Source organism: Macaca mulatta, chromosome 13 (assembly GCF_049350105.2).
Source record: "Macaca mulatta isolate MMU2019108-1 chromosome 13, T2T-MMU8v2.0, whole genome shotgun sequence".
NCBI classification, from domain to species: domain Eukaryota; kingdom Metazoa; phylum Chordata; class Mammalia; order Primates; family Cercopithecidae; genus Macaca; species Macaca mulatta.
This window is the reverse complement of record NC_133418.1, coordinates 7,236,555-7,257,462: the sequence shown is the minus strand read 5'-3', so window position 1 is coordinate 7,257,462 and position 20,908 is coordinate 7,236,555. Positions and strand designations below refer to the sequence as shown.

The 20,908-nt window shown below is 36.2% G+C and overlaps 1 protein-coding gene across 19 annotated transcripts in view; it reads left to right on the top strand.

The window, feature by feature from the left end:
• TSGA10 (testis specific 10) overlaps window positions 1-20,908 on the top strand; it is a 149,999-nt gene that overhangs the window by 14,425 nt on the left and 114,666 nt on the right. For 6 of the 19 annotated variants that reach the window (XM_028832218.2, XM_028832214.2, XM_028832211.2 and 3 more), the window contains exons 2-6: window positions 427-555; window positions 10,431-10,646; window positions 17,854-17,919; window positions 19,238-19,405; window positions 19,802-19,960. In XM_028832218.2, the coding sequence (XP_028688051.1) occupies window positions 19,355-19,405; window positions 19,802-19,960 (210 nt within the window). In that variant the 5' untranslated portion in view covers window positions 427-555; window positions 10,431-10,646; window positions 17,854-17,919; window positions 19,238-19,354. Of the gene's footprint in view, window positions 1-426; window positions 556-9,511; window positions 9,648-10,430; window positions 10,647-17,853; window positions 17,920-19,237; window positions 19,406-19,801; window positions 19,961-20,908 lie in introns of all 19 variants that reach the window. The other 13 variants (XM_028832222.2, XM_028832220.2, XM_028832223.2 and 10 more) reach the window with 5 other exon arrangements.

The window sequence follows — 20,908 nt, the reverse complement described above, 5'->3', positions numbered from 1 at the left end:
AATCTTTTTTATTTCTAGGAATTATTTATATATTAGGGAAATTCACTCTTTGTGATATGAATTGCGAATCTTTTTGCTTGTATAGAGTAGCAACAGCAAATGTAGCTAGCTAACAGCTGTTTTGGACAACACAAGCCTGAAGGTAGACTACTTAATTTGCTGCTGATCCCATATTTCTGTAGAACCATGATTGCCAAAAGGATAGTGTAGAATGTCTTTGAAAAGCGTGTTCATACCATTTGGACAACACACAGAAAAAGTTTTATAAATTTTAAGAAGGTAAAGTTTGATGAAATCCTCTTAGCTGGTGGGAAATGGTGAAAAAAATCTCAGAATATTATCAGTTTTCAAAATGTATTGATGTGAGAAATCACAGAGCTGTTTTAAACTGAATGCCTCTGTATTATTTCCCATTCTTTGTACTAGGTTACCACCAAAGAACATGAGTTTGGTCTAGGGGCTCCAGTTTCTGAAGCTGAAAACTACCAGAATACTCTCCAGCTAGAACGAGAAGTGAGAAACCAAGACAGATTCATCTCAACACTGAAATTACAGGTTGCGTTTAGTTACAACATACTTTCCTAAGTTAATTTGGGGTGGGAGCCTATTTTGAAACAAGAAGATAGATAATAAATAACTACCAATTCAGAGCTCATTTAAATGTTACGGGTCTAAAATCATTCAATTTTTATCTTAACCATTTTGATAAACCTGAAGTCAGAGTCAATGAGTGCAAACTACATGTCAAGTGTTGTGCCAGTTACACAGTTTTTACTTAATCATCCCCAACTTGTGAAAAAGTGATGCCATTCCATTTACAGATGTGGAAACTGAAGTTCTAAGAGGTTGAATAATTATGGCACTTGAGTAACACGTGACAGAACTAGGATTTCTCCAAAATCCTATGTTAGCTGGGATTTGAACTCAATTCTCTGAACTCCAAGTTCAGTATTGTTCCTGTTCTCCTGATGCTTGACATGTAGTATAGCTATTAATAAAGGCTATTAAAAGAGATTTCTTTTTCCAGGAAGATAGAGTAGACTTAATTTTTCTTATTCCTCCTGCTAAGTACAGCTAAAAACTCTGAACACTATGTATAAAACACTTAAGACTTTGACAGGTGGAGAGAAGAAGGAACATTGGCTAAGGCTCTCAAGGCACAAAAAACAACGTGTTAGTTCCTGGGTTTCTTTTTCTCCATATGTCCCAGACAGGCTGCTAGAAAAACTGGCAACTGGAAATAACAATGGGCACAAAAGAAAGACCCAAGAAAAGCCATTCCTTCCTAGGCAAAGGACCAGGAAAGGAGCAGTCTATCAAGGCAGACAACTTTTAAGACACTAACTATCCACTCCAAGCAAATACCACAGAAAAAACTGCAGCCCCATTCCTGCCAGCTCAGGCCAAGTAAAGAGCCTACACTTTCCACGCTTGCCAGACTGTAACAAGGAGCCCAGCTTGTGCCTCACCCCACTCTTTCTCTCCCCACTCCTCCCACACCAGGGTGATAGCAGAGAAGGCTAAGTGGGAAACTAGGACTTTCATCCTCACCAGGGGATAAGGGGGCCCTGAACCCCATGATGTCAGCAGAGACAACGTGAGGAGCCAAGGCATCTACTCCCACTTTATAGTAAGAGGCACTCTTTCTTGCCGTGGTATCAGAGGAGACCTGAACTTTCACCACCTATCAGCAGTAAAGGCCATCCACCCCTGGTGTCAGTGGGGGACACGTGGGGAACAGTAATGAGGCACCTCTGGGATTCCTTCCAGGCTGGTGTAATGGCAGAGGCTTAGTGGGGAGCCTGAACTCCCATTCTTGCCTAGCAGTATCTACGAACACCACCTTTCCAGATATCGACATATGCCAGGTAGAGGAACTGGACTTCTACTTTGACCTAGCATAAATAAGGCAATGTCCCTCCTTTTTAGTTGGAGCAGTGTCACAGGAGGCCTACTAAAACATAAGATCCAGAGTCTTATAATGCTAGGTCTCAATTTAAAAAAAGACATTATAATCCAAAGAATCAGGAAGGTTTGAGAGAAGACAGGAGAAGTCAGCACTGAAATAGAACGGATGTTACAATTATCTGGCAAGGACTTTAAAGCAGTCATATAAATGCTTCAGCAAGCAATTATGAACATGCTGGAAATGAATGAGGAAAAGTTGTCTCAGGAAAAAAAGATATGAAGAAGAACCAAATGGAAATTTTGGAACTAAAAAATAAAGTAACTAGTCCACACAAAAGTCAGCATATGAATGTTTATAGCAGCTTTATGATAATTGCCAAAAACTTGGAAGCAACCAAGATGTCTTTCAATAGGTGAGTGGATGAGCAAACTGTTGTATGCCTATACAATGGAATAGTGTTCAGTGCATTTTAAAAATGAGCTGTGTAGCCATGAAAAGACATGGAGCGAACCTTGAAAGCCTGTTGCAAACCTGAAAAGGCTACGAAATGTATGATTCCAACTACATGGAGATGATAAAATTATAGAAACCATAAAAAGAGCAGTAGTTACCAGGAATTAGAGGGAGAGGGGATGAATAGGTGGAGCACAGGATTTTTAGGGCAGTGAAACTATTCTGTATGATATATTAATAGTGGATACATGTCATCCCATGTGTGTCAAAACTCACAGAATGAATAACACCAAGAGTGAACCCTAAGGTAAACTATTGACATTAGCTATTAATAATGTAACAGTAGGCTGGGTGTGGTGGCTAACGCCTGTAATCCCAGCACTTTGGGAGGCTGAGGCAGACGGATCATGAGGTCAGGAGATCGAGACCATCCTGGCTAACACGGTGAAACCCTGTCTCTGCTAAAAATAGAAAAAAATTAGCCGGGCGTGGTGCCAGGCACCTGTAGTCCCAGCTATTCGGGAGGCTGAGGCAGGAGAATGGCGTGAACCCTAGAGGCGGAGCTTGCAGTGAGCTGAGATCACGCCACTGCACTCCAGCCTGGGTGACAGAGCAAGACTCTGTCTCAAAATGGTAATAATAATAATAATATTAATGATGATGTAGCAGTATTATTTCATCGATTGTGAGAAATATACCACATTAATATAAAATGTAAATAATAGAGGAGACTATGTGTTGAGGGAGAGAGGGAGGAGTATGTAGGAACTCTTTGTACTTCCTAATCAATTTTTTGTAAACCTAAAACTACTCCAAAACCTTAGTCTATTAACTACATGAGAGAAAATATTTCCAAGTTACATATCTGAAAAGGGCTTAGTATCTAGAATATACAAACAAAGGACTCCTACAATTAACCTCTTTTCCCCCCAAAAAATCTAATTCAAAAATGGGCAAAGGACTTGAACAGATATTTCTGCAAAGAAGATATACAAATGTCAATAAATACATGAAAAAGATGATCAACATCAGCCATTAAAGAAATGCAAATCAAAACCATGAGATACCACTTCATACCCATTAGGATGGTTGTTATAATGGAAAATAACAAGTGTTGGTGAGGATGTGAAGAAATTGGAGCACTTGCATTGCTGTTGGGAATGTAAAATGGTGCCGCCATGGTGAAAAATCATTTGATGGTTTCTCAAGATTTTAAAGACAGACTAACCATATGATCCAGCTATTCCACTCCTAGGCATATACCCTAAAGAGTTGAAAACATGGACTCCAGTAGATACTTACATACAAATGTTCATAGCAACATTATTCACGATAGCCAAGAGGTAGAAAAAACCCAAATGTCAACAAATGAATGGATAAACAAAATATGGTATGTGCTTACAATGGAATATTACTCAGCTTCAAAAAGGAATGACATTCTGATACATGCTGCAAAATGAATGAACCTCAAAAACATTATACTAAGTACAGTAAGCCAGACATAGGAAGACAAATAATGCCTGATTCCACCTCTACCTAGAATAGTCAAATTATGGAGATAGAATTGTTGTTTAATGGGTACAGAGTTTTTTGGGGGAGGGGAATAAAAAAGTTCTGGAAATAGTGGTAATGGTTGCACAACGTTGTGAATATACTAATGCCACTGAATTATATACTTAAAAATTGTTAAAATGAAAATTATGTATATATATTTTGTGACAATAAAACAAGCTTGAAAAATAGAGTAACTGAAAATAAAAACTCAATGTTCTCAGTAGAATGGAGGAAAGGAATGAATCAGTGAACATGAGACTAGAAAAATAATTACCTAATGTAAACATCAGAGAGAAAATAGATTGACAGAAATTTGAATAGAGCCTCAGAGACAGGTAAAACTATGCTCGACAAAAAAGTGAGAGAAGGTGGTGCTAAAAAAAAATTTGAAGAGATAATGGCTGAATTTCCCACAAATTTGGCACAAAGACATAAAACAGATGAAAGAAGGTGACTGAATACCTAACAGGAGTCACCCAAAGAAATCCGTGCCAAGACACTAAAAAAAATCCTGAAAGTAACCAGAGAGAAATCATGCATTATCTATGGAAGAACACCAGTTCAAGTCACAAGCAGATATTTTTCTTTTTTTTTTTTTTTTTTTTTTTTTTGAGGCGGAGTCTTGCTCTGTCGCCCAGGCTGGAGTGCAGTGGCCAGATCTCAGCTCACTGCAAGCTCCGCCTCCTGGGTTTACGCCATTCTCCTGCCTCAGCCTCCTGAGTAGCTGGGACTACAGGCGCCCGCCACCTCGCCCGGCTAGTTTTTTGTATTTTTAGTAGAGACGGGGTTTCACCGTGTTAGCCAGGATGGTCTTGATCTCCTGACCTCGTGATCCGCCCGTCTCGGCCTCCCAAAGTGCTGGGATTACAGGCTTGAGCCACCGCGCCCGGCCACAAGCAGATATTTTTCATCTGAAAGATTGGAGGTAAGAAGGAAGTGGTGCAACATATTTCAAGTACTAGAAAAAAGCAAACCTGTCAACCCAGAATTTTATATCCAGAGAAAGTATCTTTGAAGGTTGAGGGAAAATAAAGACATTCTTGGTTAAAGGAAAATTAAGATAATTTGTTGCCAGCAGAGCTACACTAAAAGAATAGCTAAAAGAATTTCTCTAACCAGAAAGGAAGTGATAAAAAGTAATCTTGGAGCAGTAGGAAGAACAATATATAGAGCAAAAAATACAAGTGAATGAAATAGAATTTCTTTCTTTTTTTTTTTTCTTTTTCTTTTCTTTCTCTTTTTTTTTTTTGAGACAGGGTCTTGCTCCGTCATCCAGGCTGTAATGCAGTGGCATGATCTCTGCTTACTGCAGCCTTGGCCTCCTGGGCTCAAGCAGTCCCCCCACCTCAGCCTTTCAAGTAGCTGGGACTGTAGGCGTGCACCACCGTGCCTGGCTGATTTTTGTGTATATATATATATATATATGTGTGTATATATATATGTGTGTGTGTGTGTGTGTGTGTGTGTGTGTGTATATATATATATATATATATATATTTTTTTTTTTTTTTTTTGGTAGAGATGGGGTTTTGCCATGTTGCCAGGGCTGGTCTCGAACTCCCATTCTCAAGTGATGCACCTGCCTCAGTCTCCCAAAGTCCTGGGATTACAGATGTGAGCCACTACTCTGAGCCAATTTTTTTTAAGTTTACAAAATTATATTTAACTGTCGAATGTGGTTCTTAATGCATGTAGAGGAAATATTTAAGACAATTATTTTATTAATAGGGGAAGGTAAAGGGACCTAACAGGAGGTAAGGTTTCTGTACTTTCACTTGAACTGTTAAAATGTAGGCTATGATAAGTTCTGTATATATAATGTAATGCCTAGAACAACCAGTAGAAAAAGATCAAACAAGAGTTACACTCAGAAACACTATAAATAAATCAGTGTAGAATTCTAAAAAATGTTGAGGTAATCCACAGGAAGGCAGCAAAAACAAAACTCCTCATTATTTCAACACTTACAACTACAATAATCAAGACTGTGATATTGGCAAGGGATAGATACATACATGAATGGTACAGAACAGAGAATCTAGAGTTAATCCTATACAAGTACAGCCGTATGATTTTTTGACAGAGATGCAGATGCAGTTCTGTGGAAGATAGTCTTTTCAACAAGTGGTGTCAGAGCATTTAGATATAGAGAAAACAGTTACCCTACACTTAAGTCTCACACTTTATAAAAAATTAACTAAATGGACCATAGATGTAAATGTAAAACATAAAACTATGAGACTTTTAGGAGGTAACAGGAGAAAATTTGCGGGAAGTTAGGCTTGGGTGGAAAGTTCTTAGATATGATACCAAAAGCATGATTCATAAAAGGTAAAATTGGTAATATGGACTTAATCAAAATTGAAGTTTTTAGCTGGGTGTGGTGGCTCATGGCGGTAATCCCTGCACTTTGGCAGGTGGATGGATCACTTGAGGCCAGGAGTTCAAGACCAGCCTGGCCAACATGGCAAAACCCCATCTCTACTAAAAATTACAAAAATTAGCTAGGCATGGTGGTACATGCCTGTAGTCCTCAGCTACTCGAGAGGCTGAGGTGGGAGGATCACTTGAACCCAGGAAGCAGGTTGCAGTGAGCTGAGATTGTACCAGTACACTCCAGCCTGAGTGAAAGTGAGATTCTGTCTCAAATATATATATATATGTATATATGAGTTTTTACTTTGCAGAAGACCCTGCTAAGATGATGAAAAGACTAGCTACAAACCACATATTTGCTAAAGGACTCATATCTATTGTATCAAATGCAGAACTCTTAAAATTTAATAGTGAGAAGCAAACAATTCAGTTAGAAAATGAGCAAAAGACATGAAGAGATACTTCACAGAAGGATGTTTGGTATACTAGAAAAAGATACTCAATCTCTGTAAACATCAGGGGAATGCAAATTAAGGCCGTGATGAAATAACAATTCAGTTCTAAGAACAACTAAAATAAAAAATAGTGACAATACCAAATGCTGCCAAGGATGAGGAGAAACTGGATCACTCATCCATCCTGGTAAGAATCTGAAATGGTACAGCCATTCTGGAAAATAATTTGGCAGTTTTTGGTTAGAGTAAACATACATTTACCATACAGCCCAGCAGTTGTACTCCTGGGCATTTATTCCAGAGAAATGAAAACTTATATCTACTCCAAACCTATATCCTACACAGTTGTTCATAGCAGCTTTGTTATATTCCCAAACTGGAAACAACCAGTTTTCCTTAATTGGTGAATGGTTAAACTGTGGTATTCCATACCATGGAATATTATTCAGCAATAAATAGGAATGAACCTATTTGATTCAAATAACAACTTGGATGGATCTAAAGGATGCTGTGCTGAGTGAAAAAAAGCAATCTCAAAATATCACATGCTGTGTGATTTTACTTATAAAACATCCTCAAAATGACAAAATTGTACACACTATTGGTTGGGAAGAATTGAGGGCAGGGAAGGAGAATATAAAGGGGCAGCAGCAGAACAGTCTTATGGTAATGGAACAGTTCTGTATCTTCAGGTGGTAGTTACAGAGATCTGCACATGTGAAAAAAATGATATAGAACACCATGCACATGGTGTATCTGGGTATGATACTGTACTGTGTTGTTTATGACACAACTATTAGTGGAAACTGAGTAAAGGGCATATGAGACTTCTCTGTGCTACATTTGCTTCCTGTAAATCTTATTTAAAAATAAAAATTTTTAACAAAACTACTTGAGTACCTGTAATACTGGAAATTTTACTTGAGCTCTTATATAATGTCTAATGACAATTCTACAAATTGTAGGCTTTCTGTCCATTTAGCAGAAGGGACTCAAGAGACTGTCATTAATTTTTTTTCTGAAGTCAGATGCATCTTCTAGGGTCAAGAAAATATGGTAAACACCCCAATTACATAACTGGTAAAGAACTAACAACAAGATTTAAACCTATCTCTGCCAAAGTCCAAAGACCATATCCTTTGTATTACTCTAGACTGCCTCTTCTAAAGTACTTTTGTCTTGGAATTGAGTGAAAGTAGAGTTTCATGAGAGAAGTGAGGGGAGTGTTCATTTATATTACTAATAATTTATTTGCTTAATAATTTGAGGATTATATGTGAGATATGTAATACATGATGCAGAAACAAGTGATATGTTGATATAGAAATGAGACATTCAGGCTTTTAAGTTGTTCAGAATTTAGTAGAAGGGACAGGGAAATAAATGATTTTAATGCATCTTAAAAAATATTGAGATAAACATATAAGAGGCTTTATGGGCGCACATACTGGAAAGGAGAAGCATTTAACAGCTCCTGGTGCAATGGGAAGTTAACAGACATTTTTAGTGTGCTCTTGTTGCTGAGAAATATGGCGTAGGAAAAGCCACGAACAAAGATTGAAAACATAACTTGAAGTTTATCTGTTTGTTTCACATCCTATAGCTTGTTTGTTTTAAAAGAAAGTAGCTGAAATAATAAGGGTAGGGTAAAATAAGGAAACAATGAAAGCCTGGGGTGACAGTAGCAAATAATTGTACATAGTTTCTGTGCATGTTGCCAGAGGTGGGCTTTAGATTTGGCTTTAAAATTTCTAGAGACAAAGGCAAATAGAAATATTAGTTAAATAATTAATGATTGTTAGGGTAAGAACAAACCAGGTATCCAAAAAAGGCACGTGTTTTCCTGAAATGGAAGACTAAGCAGGGTTTTCCTTGAGGATTCTTATAAAGAGGGTTCTGTGACAACACTTCAATTTCAAGTGTGTACATTTCAATAACTCTTCTAAAATGAATTTTTAAATGAATTTAATGAGATTGTTTTTTATGGTGTGTCTGGTGGTAGGAAGTTAGGTTGGACAGGTAAGTCGAGTTGGACCATAAATGGCATTTTAAAATTTTATTCTCAATGTCATAAGGCAACATAAGGTTTAGGAATGACCTCAAATTTGCATTTTCAAAGAATTTTTGAGAGTAGATGCGGAGAAGGCCAAAAGAGAAGAAGAGAGTAGGAGATACTAGATTAAACTAATGACTTTAATTATGCCTCTTGGTGTGCTGTTTACTGGGTACAATAAATGGCATTGTAGCATATTTAGTTAAAATTAATTCATGACTTTTAGGATTTTTTATGTAGCGACAACTTATAAGGTTTTTTTGAAGACAACGTTGTTGATTTTAATGGTTTGGGAGACGATACCTCTATAGCTGTTTGAAAAGGGCAACCTTGGGGCATAAGAGGTCAGGGATTTAGCAATTTCAGATGCTCCTTACGGACTGAAACTTCTGTGTGCGAGTGGTTTTTTTTTTGTTTGTTTTTAATGCATCTTTTACAGGGTACTAACAGTATCTTAGACACAATAGGTGCTCAATAAATATTTGTTAAATACACAATGAGAGACAAGTACTATGGAAAACAATTTGTACCATGACTTTGGCCCATAGTTATTTTTGTTATTGCATGTAACATATTGTATTTGTATTTCCTCAAGTAAACAAGAAATTCCCTGAGGGCAGGTACTTAACCTATCTTTGTATCTTTGGAATTTAATATAGTTCCTGACATAATCATTGTTCAATGGGTCTAATTTTTTTTTTTCCTTTAAAGGCATTTGGATACCTTCGTGATAGAAAAGGCCCTTTTCTTCATCCATTGATGGTTTGATAGTGGGCTGGGAAGGAAAGCTGTGTTCCTCCACATTAGGCAGCAAATACTTGATTGATTTGATATTTAGCTTAGTCAAGTAAGTTACTGGTACTTTTAAAAGGACTTTTTAAAAAAGTTAATAATATACATATATATGTATATTATTATTATTACTTTGTTGTTGTTGTTTAAGATAGTCTTGCTCTGTCACCCAGGCTGGAGTGCAGTGGTGGGATCTGGGCTCACTGCAATCTTTGCCTCCCAGGTTCAAGCAATTCTTGTACCTCAGCCTCCCAAGTAGCTGGGACTACAGGTACTTGCCACCATGCCTGGCTGATTTTTTTTATTTTTAGTAGAGATGGGATTTCAACATGTTGACGAGGCTGGTCTCAAATTTCTGACCTCAGGTGATCTGCCCACCTCAGCCTCCCAAAGGGCTGGGATTACAGGTGTGAGTCACCATGCCTGGCCTAAAAGAGTTAATATATTTTAATAACAATAATTAGGAATTTAATTATAAAGAACTCTTAAAGGTATTAAAATTAATTTCAAAACTATTGTATTTTCTTTATTGCAGATATAAGTATTTGGCCATTTTTCTAATAGATTGGCTAAAAATAGTAATTAAGTTCTTTTTAAAATAAACTATAAATTGTCTTGAAAGATATTGCTGTAAAATTTAAAATTTTTGTTTAATATATTTTTTCAAATAGGTAATGCATTCACATGGTACAAAATTCAGAAGGCACAAAAAGGTATACAGTTAAGTTTCTTTGCCAGGGAAGCAGATCTCCCTTCCTGATTCCAGTCACATAGTTGCTCCCCAGAAAAAAGCTAAGGAATTATTTTAATGTGTTTTTTTTTTTTCTAATAATAACAGATTGAAGATCTCAAACAGACAAATCATGGCTTGGAAGAATATGTTAGGAAACTCTTGGATAGTAAGGAGGTGGTAAGCAGTCAAGTAGACGATTTAACCAGCCACAATGAGCATCTTTGTAAAGAATTGATTAAAATTGACCAGCTAGCAGAGCAACTAGAAAAAGAGAAAAATTTTGTGGTGGATTCCGCCAACAAAGAACTTGAAGAAGCCAAGGTACCAGATTTACCACTGATCAGGATTTTAATTCTACTTTAAACATCATGTAATTTTTAAATGCAATGAAAAAAGTAGCATTCTCATTTGTATAATTTGGAAGCTTTTTAGATTTGACAGTATATTTAAATGTCTGTTCTAAGGATTACATTATTGCTCACATTTTATTTCTTTTAACAGATTTTACGCAAAACATTTCCTAAGTAGTATGTAGTCATTGTAAAAAATTTCAAAGCAACAGGAATGTTCTGTGAACCAAATGTTGCTCCCACTTCCCAATTCCTCTCTCCTCTATGAAGATATCTACAAACCAATAGATACATTTATTTTCATTTTATTTTCACACATATAATTGATTTCAATACACTTTAAAAAAGATTTTTACCAAACTAAAAATAGAACTGCCATGTGATTCAGCAACACCGCAGCCGGGAATACATCCAAAAGAAAGGAAATCAGTATGTCATAGAGGCATCTGCACTTCCATGCTTATGGCAGCACTATTCACAATAGCCAAGATATGGAATCAATCTAGGTGTCCATTAACGGATAAGTGGATAAAGAAAATGCAGTATATATACACAATAGAATGTCACTCAACCATAAAGAAGAATAAAACTCTGTCATTTGCAGCAACGTTAATGAGCCTGGAGGACATTATGTAAAGGGAAATAAGCCAGGCACTGAAAGACAGATATTGCATGTTCTCACTCATATGTGGAATCTGAAAAAATCAATCTTATGGAGACAGAGCATAGACTGATGGTTACCAGAGGCTAAAAGAATAGTGGGGAGGAGAGGATGAAAAGAGGCTGGTTAATTGGTACAAAAATACAGTTATAGAGAAGATATGAATTCTAGTGTTTGATGGCACAGTAGGCTGACTATCTTTAACAATTTATTGCATATTTTAAAATAGCTGAAAGAGAAGATTTGGAGTATTTCCACAACAAAGAAATAATCTTTAAGGTGATGGATATCCCCATTACCCTGATTTGATCATTACACATTGATGCATGTATTAAAATATCACATGTACCCCATAAATATGTACCATTATTATGTATCAATAAAAAGTCAATTTAAAACTTTTTTTTAACTAAAATTTTAAAATTTGCCAATCTTTTTTTTTCTTACTGATGTCTGACATTTGGTTCTTGTTCAGGCAGGTTTTTTTTTCACCTCAAGAACTAGAGATATACTTTCTAAAGTTTTCTTTTAATACTTCTTAGTGGTTTTCCTTCTTTTAATACTGCTCGTTTCTTCTTGTTCTAATATGAAGTAGGGTTGCCTAGTCCTTTCTCCACTGATTTGACATATCATTTTAACAGATACTAAATTCTCACATCTGTGACTATGCTTCTGGACTATTTGTTTTCATTGATTCATTTGCCTTTTTCTGTGCCACCATCACATTGTTTTAGTTACTGTAGCTTTATGATATTTTGATTGACATTTTATTTCTTGATTGAGTACTCTGCCATGAAATTTAGAAACTGGAGATTAAACGTAATTATAAAATGACAGTTTCACTTCTCCATTGCTGCCTAATAGCTGATAAGCAAGATAGAGCATATATGAAGTTCAAAAAACAACCTGTTGAATTTTTAAGTGATAGCGTGTAAACATGCTTATTTGTCTTGATTTTATTAATCACCAAATTAGTAAATTGTGTCTGTAAACAAAGTAATTTCCCAAAGCTAATTGTTATTACGTGTTATTTCTTAAACATTCTTTTAATGTAACAGGACTCCTATAGCAAATCATAAAGCAATTAAATAAATTATCAGGTGAAACATTATTGAAGTCACTGTTACAGTAATTTGAAATATGAGTCCAATTGATGAACTCTAGGATTGTATGTATTTTTACGCAGTAACCCCTCATTGAGACTGCTTAATGGAGTTTAAATTAGTGGAAAGTCAAATAATGCAACTTTTTTGTTGCTGAGACAGCGTTTCCATTTGTCACCCAGGCTGGGGTGCAGTAGCACGATCTCGGCTCACTGCAACCTCCACCTCCTGGGTTCAAGCGATCTTCTGCCTCAGTCTCCCGAGTAGCTGTGATTACAGGTGCCTACCACCATGCCCATCTAATTTTCATATTTTTAGTAGAGATAGGGTTTCATCCTGTTGGCCAGGCTGTCTTGAACTCCTGACCTGAAGTGATCTGCCCACCTTGGCCTCCCACAGTGCTGGGATTACAGGCATGAGCCACCTCACTTTGCCATAATAGTGCAATGTTTAAATACATGAGTTTATTACTTTAAGGATACAGTCTTCTCAAACCATGTTGTCTGGAACAGGTCCTTAGAACTACTTGAAATACTAGATAGGAATGATTTGTTTTTAACTTTTGAATTATTTATCTTCAAATGGATGCTGTTAAAGTATTTGTTGAAGTATATGTAAAAGTAGCTTGAATATTTTGAACATTTTTTTTTTTTTTTTTGAGACGGAGTCTCGCTCTGTTGCCCAGGCTGGAGTGCAGTGGCCGGGTCTCGGCTCACTGCAAGCTCCGCCTCCCGGGTTTACGCCATTCTCCTGCCGCAGCCTCCCAAGTAGCTGGGACTACAGGCACCCGCCACCTTGCCCGGCTAGTTTTTTTGTATTTTTTAGTTTCACCGTGTTAGCCAGAATGGTCTGGATCTCCTAACCTCGTGATCCACCCGTCTTGGCCTCCCAAAGTGCTGGAATTACAGGCTTGAGCCACCGTGCCCGGCCTAAACATTTTTCAATACACTTTTGTTTGTATTGTTACTTTAAAAATTTTTTTAACTTATTTTTTTAATACCACTTCAGGTGGAATGTATTGTTACTTTTTTTAAAGTAACATTCACAGTTTAATGGTAAATTGATTTCCATCTGTCTTAATTATAAAAATTATCAAAATTGGGCCAGGCATGGTGGCTTATGCCTATAATCCCAGCACTTTGGGAGGCCGAGGCAGGTGGATCCCTTGAGGCCAGGAGTTTGAGACCAACCTGGTGGACATGATGAAACCCCATCTCTACTAAAATGCAAAAATATAGCCGGGCATGGTGTCATACGCCTGTAATCCCAGCTACTTGGGAGGCTGAGGCACAAGAATAGCTTGAGCCTGAGAGGCAGAGGTTGCAGTGAGCCAAGATCGCATCATACTCCAGCCTGGGCAAAAGAGTGAGACTCTGTCTCAAAAAAAAAAAAAAAAAAAAAAAAAAAATTGTCAAAAGTGAAGAGTGTAATTATGTCTTCCTTGTTTTTGTCTTCAAATTGAAAATTAACTGTACTCCTTCCCAGACTGCGGGAAACCAAATTGACTGAATTCCAACAATGAGAATGCCCTGTTTAGAAGTCATCATTTTTAAAGGGTTGTTAGGGTTTATGTTCTAGAGAGAGTAAGTACTACGTCAGGGTGAATTCTCTGCTATCAAAAGGAAGAATTTTTGGAATGGAAAACATGTAAAATATAAGAGCTAAGATTTACCTAAAACTGTAAGTATTAGCTTTACAGGTGAAATTTTGCCTGGCTTGGCAAACAGTATTTCTAGGAAATAGATATCCCTAAATAATGTGGAATGTTGGGTGTATTTGAGGATTGGAAAGCTATTGGGTGAAAAAGAGGTAAGCAGCAGTCTTAGAGTAGAGATACCGTTGCTGACATAGGGAAAACATCAGGAACTTAATAAAGAGAGAACAAAATGGAAATAGGCCTTTGGGTTGATAGAATGCCCTGAAATGGGGAAATCACCAACCTCAGTAAGTGAATGTCCCCAAATAGAATGGGGATTAGAAAGATGCAAAACCAACACTGGGGATATGAACTCCAGTGTGTGTTGTCATCATTCTAAGATATTAGATGTGCATTTTAGGTTATATTTATGGGGGAGAGATTCCTTGCCTAATTTGTGGGGTAGCACTTGAAACGAGATTTCTAATTTGATTGCTGAGAAAGAATGTTTGGGTTCCTAGTGTTTGAGATTATATGTGGGTATGTGGAGGTAGAGTCTGAGGCTAAAGCTACTTTTAGTTTGTCTGGAATTGAGATAATATTAAATGTATTCACTAGGAACTATTTACTTTTAGTCTTATTTTTAAAGGTCAACAGTAACTTCTTCCATGATTTACTTCATTAAAATATTTTCATATTAACTATTGGCTATTGCTATGTAATAAATTACTTTGAAACCTTAATGCCTTCAAACAACAAATATTGATACCTCACAGGTTCTTGGGTTGGGAGTTCAAGAGTGGCTTAGCTGGGTTGTTCTGGTTCACTGTTTCTCAGGAAATTGTAATCAAGATGATGGCCAGGGCTGGTGGTTTACACCTGTAATTCCAGCACTTTGGGAGGCCAAGACAGGCAGATCACTTCAGGTCGAGTTCAAGACCAGCCTGGCCAATATGATGAAACCCCATCTCTACTAAAAATACAGAAAACTAGCCGGGCATGGTGGTGGGCGCCTGTAATCCCAGCTACCCAGGAGGCTGAGGCCAGAGAATTGCTTTATCCCGGGAGGCAGAGGTTGCAATAAGCCGAAATCACACCACTGCGCTCCAGCCTGGATGACAAAGCAAGACTCGATCTCAGAAAACAACAAAAAAAAAGATGACTGCCACAGTCATGGCTTGACTGCTACTGGAGGATTTACTTCTAAGATGGCTCACTCAGATGGCTTTTGGCTATTGGCAGGAGGCCTGTTCCTTGCCAGGTGCACCTCTCTCTAGGGTTGCTTCATGTATTCTTTGTGGAAGCTTGTTCTCTCTCCACCTTCCCTTTTCCCTTAGCCAACAATCCAAGAGATAATAAGAGATTTGTAGGGCTTAGTATGACCCAGTCTCAAAAGTTATATGTCATCACTTCCTCCATATTCTCATCTTTAAAAGGGAGTCACTAAGTATAACCTACACTCTAGGGGAGGGAAATTCAGCTCCAGCTATTGAGGGAAGGAGTATTAGAATTTGTGGACATACATTAAAACCACCTCAACTATATGCCTTTGTTTATTCTCTCATCTTGAGTTGTTTATCATTCATGTGTTAACACGGTGTTTACCAGATAATTGAACATGATACTTTGAAATGTGAAGCAGAATTACAATTTTACCATTATTTCTTCCTACAATTTATATTTTTAATTGACATAGGGGCTATATTATTGGACTGGATCTCTGATAGTCCTTATCATTGTTACTTCTGTATGTGATTCACTAAAAAGTATTTCAGATCCTGCTGTGTGGAAGACATTGTGTAAAGTCTTTGTTTATACCCCGCCCCACCCTTTGTTTCTGGGGGACAAACAAAGACTTTACACAATGTCTTCCACACAGCAAGCTCTGAAATACCCACCCCCCAATTCCCTGCACACACTCCCTGTCTTTCTCCCTCGCTTTATTTTTCCCTGTAGCACTTGGCTGTTCCTTTCCCCTTCCCTCACTAGGCTCCAGCCATGCTGGTCTCCACACTTAGAACCAACCAGACGTTCTTTTGCCTTAGGATCTTTGTTAGAGCTGTAACTTTTGCCTGCAATGTTTTTTGCCCAGATTTTCACATGTTTGACTTCCTTTCCTCTGAAGTTTTCGGTGAAAGGTCACCTTTCAATGAGGACTTCCTGACCACCCTATTTAAAATTCCAACCTGTTCCTCCATAAATGTTCCCAGTATCCTTAACTCTGCTCTTCTTTTTCTAGTATATTATATAATTTATTTTTTAGGTTTATTATTGTCTATTCTAGCTGGAATTTAGGATCCACAAAGGCAGAAATTTTTATCTGTCTTGTTTACTTAACTCAAGTGCCTAGAACGTGAGTGTTCCTTGTATTATTTTTTGAGAGATTCAATCACTAACATATATTTTGACTATTATCTTTTGTTTTTCTTTTTTTGGCTAGAATGTATGCTCTATGAGGGCAGAGATTTTTGCCTTTTTTATTCATTACTTTACCCAGCACATAACACAATGGCAGGCATGTAGTAAGCATTCATTAACTGTTAAGTAAGTAAAAACATTGGGTTAGCAGTTTTTCATTTGGGCCAGTTATTTTGTTTGTCAGAGTGGAATCAACATTTTTTTTAATCATTGTAAAATTAATGCATGTTTATTATACAAAATTTTAGTCCATATAGAAAAGTAAATGAAGAAAATAACATCTACCATAATCATACCTTGTTATACCTAGACATAATCTTCAACTTATGTATTATTGGTTATGTTTATTTGTAGGATATCTGCGTATAAATTTATTTTTTATGAGAATGTGTCATACTAGATACTCTTGCAGAGTGAATTTTTATACTTAATGTGGAAATCTGAACACATTCAAAGTAGACCTGTATCATTTTAGTGTCTACTTAATAGTAGACACTAAAACATTGAAAATTGTCTATTCAAGACTATACATAAGGTTATCCAAACTGTATGTAATTATGTTCTATTTCTAAGTATTTTACTTGTGAGAAAAATGTTCCAAATAATAGCACCCCTTAATATTTCATAAACTTAAAATATGACTGCCAGAAAAATCGTAGAAGAAAACGTTGGTCTAAAGAACAAATGAAGTACGGTAATTCCAGAGAATTCAAATTTAAAATGTAGTAGGCAAGATCAGGATGCACTTTAGAATAATGAGGGAAAGGTTGATGAATTGCAAAATACATTAAGCAAATATGCTATTAGCAAAGAACTTTACTGCTTTGCATAAAAACTTAGTCACTGTCTTGTAGGAGCATACAGTGTAGTCATATGCTAAATACATGACTATGGGTTCCTATCTTATAAGACTGGGTATGTTCACTGTCATAAATTGATACAAAAAGTATTTTGTGTGTTGAATTGAACCAAGCAATTGAGTTCAGAAGAGAAAGCAATCTTTTCTGAATGGGATAATTTGGGTCAACTTGTTTTATTCTAGTCATTTTTTTATTGCTTTCCTATTATCTTCAGAATTATAATTAAGACTAACATTTTGTTCCTGTTTATGGGGAATAATTTGGTAAAATATAATCAATTAACATTTTATACAGAACATTAGGTAATTGAAGGGAATTGTTATTTCATCTGGGTAAATAATCTTTTATCATCGAAGGTCGCTAAACAGAGGTTATTTCTTCTTTAAAATATTCACTGTCTTCATGTTTCTTTTTAAGTGACTTCCTTTTTTTGATGTTCTTTTTCCAATTAGTTTAAACATCTTTAATAGAATTTTTTTTTTTTTTAACTTTTTCTTCAGATCGAACTCATTTGCCAGCAAAATAATATTGTAGTATTGGAAGATACAATAAAAAGGCTTAAATCTGTAAGTACATTTTTCATAAATATGTGTTAAGGAATCGTTTTTATTTGGTCACTAAACTATATAAAGTCATATCTTTGGCTCTCATGCGTTTCGTGAGGAATAAAATATGTTTGTTTTCTAAAATCTGCACCAGCTGCTAGAGACACAGGGGAACCTCTATCTGTAATAGTGACTTTTTTTTTGCTGCTTTCATCACTACTACTTTCTTTCCTAGAGGCAAAGAACAACTTTTGGTTGGTTTTATTAATGTCCTTATCTGTTAATTGATTTAAAATGGTGACTAATTCTCAAAATATAAAGTGTGTTTGTTTACACATTAACTTTTATCCCCCTTAATAATAAATATTTTTAAGCCATAAATTTTGTTACATAATTCCAAACAATGTTTTATTTGTCTAACAATGTGAAATGAAAACTGCTCTGTTTAAAACATTTTAATGTTATTTAAAATATTTAAAACCATCTATCTGAAAGTATATTTATAATTGTCTCCCAATAAAGTATTGTTAAATAAATGTTGTCAAAGAAGTGTTTCTAAATATATTGAAGTGAATGCAAATTCATGGGAATGCTTACAAGTATGGAATATCTAGCATTCAGTTAACGTATTTACTCATTGAACAATATTGGACAAAACTTTGATGCTATAACAGATGCTTTAATAGTAGCATATGTTTTTCTTTCTTTCCTTTTTTTTTTTTTTTTGAGATGGAGTCTTGCTTTGTTGCCCAGGCTGGAGTGCAATGGCACCACAACCTCCGCCTCCTGGGTTCTAGCGATTCTCCTGCCTCAGCCTCCCAAGTAGCTGGGACCACAGGTGCGTGCCACCATGGCAGGCTAATTTTTGTGTATTTTTAGTAGAGATGGGGTTTCACCATGTTGGCCAAGCTGGTCTCAAACTCCTGACATCGTGATCCGCCCGCCTCGGCCTCCCAAGGTGCTGGGATTACAGGCGTGAGCCACCATGCCCAGCCTAGTAGCGTATGTTTTTCTAAAGTAAATCCATGCCATTTCTAGGATGTGTGCTAGGTCTGTGGACATATCTGGCCTCTCTAAAATTTCTTTACCATTTTTTCTCCAAAATTATTGAGCAAATTTAAGGATACTTTCAATTAAAACGTAGCATACCCAGAAATGCTGGAAAAGAAAGATATCTAACTGCTTTTTAAAAATTATTGATATATGAATTTTTAAATGTTCAATTTAAAAAATACCAAATTAAATGTTTTTAAGGATCCTGTTTGTTTTCAATTTCACTTAGAAAATGATGCTATTGTTTAGCTTGAAATAATGGCCTAATTTTTTCCTCCTTGGCAAGATAATTTTAGATACTGAAAAAGCACAAAATAAATCTCCTTCTAGACTTGATTCCTTTGTCAAGACTTTGGAAGCAGACAGAGATTACTATAAGAGTGAAGCTCAACATTTGAGAAAGATGATGAGAAGTAGGTCTAAAAGTCCAAGACGCCCATCACCAACTGCCCGGGTAGGTTTTATAAACATAAATATTTTGAAGTCTGTTACCCAGACACTGGCTTTTATTCTTTGTCTTACCTAATTTGGAAATGATTTGTTTTGGTTTGGTGTGAATTGCTGTATCAAAGGGGTTGAGAGACAGAGGTCTCTTTGATGGTGCAGTGGACTACTGATACTGGTTCTTTATCCTCAGCATGAGTAGCACTTGGGAGGTAATCAGACAAATGTGGAATAATTTGGAACGAAGCTGTTCTAAAAAGACGTGGTTTTTAAACTTATTTTTTATAATTTCCTTTTGTTATATAGTCTTGTTTTCTTAAATAGAAATTGGTCACTGCTATCAGTAGCACCTTTCTATCAGTACTATATATCAAAGAAGAATTTCAAATTCCTTACATAATTACAGGGTGCAAACTGTGATGTAGAACTTTTGAAGACAACAACAAGAGATCGTGAAGAACTTAAATGCATGCTGGAAAAATATGAGCGCCATTTGGCAGAAATTCAGGGTAATGTCAAGGTTCTTACATCTGAGAGAGACAAGACCTTCCTTCTTTATGAACAGGTAAACTTATAAAAAAACAAGTTATGTAAGCAATAACATTGAATTCTAGAGGTATGTAGTTCTTCTTTGAGATCTATGAGACTGCTTCAACCTGCAAATCAAATTAATCTAACATTTGGGGATTACATATGTTTTTAACATATTCTTAATGAAATGTAATACGTTTCCAATATAGTAGGTATGTGAGTACACACATATGTTATCCCCATAGCCAAAAAAAGATCATATGCATGCATAAAAGTAGTCTTATTTTTGGAATAAGATATGGAGAAACCGTTAAAAGATAAGGTGGTGTGAGTTCAAGGTAAAAAGATCAAATCCTGACCTTTTCACCTTGAGCTCGCCACACCTTACTGCATCACTTTGGGAACTTTTATGTAATTTGCTTCATTTTAGAGAATAAAAGAAGTATGTAGTTTACCTCTGCTTTCTAGCTTAAAATTGCGTAGCTTTTATTAATCAGATAACTTATTTACCCAACAAGTATTAAATCCTATAAATCACCCATATAACTTCTTTTAAAAGTATCACAATTTTTTAACAAATTATAGCTATTATATGTAGGGTTCTAGGCTCACTACTCTAAGGGATAGAAAAATGATAAGATGCTGACCATGTTCTCCTATAAATTTACAGTCTAGTTAGGGAGATAAAGTATATTGTATTTATTGACTTTTATTACTATAAGTGGTCTAGAAGATATTATAAGAAACAAAAGAATTGGGCATTTTTAGGTATGGTGATCAAGGAAATCTTTGTTAAAAGTTATGAAGTATGAGCCCTGAAAAATGAATGGAGTTTTTATTACGCTGAAAGGAACTAGAAGGAACATTCCAGACTAAAGGAATGGTATGAGGCAAAGGATAAAGGTAGGAAAATCAGTGGATAAATAAATTGGTTTAAGACTAGAATAGAGGATGTGTGTCAGTGGAGAAGGGAGAGAGCTAA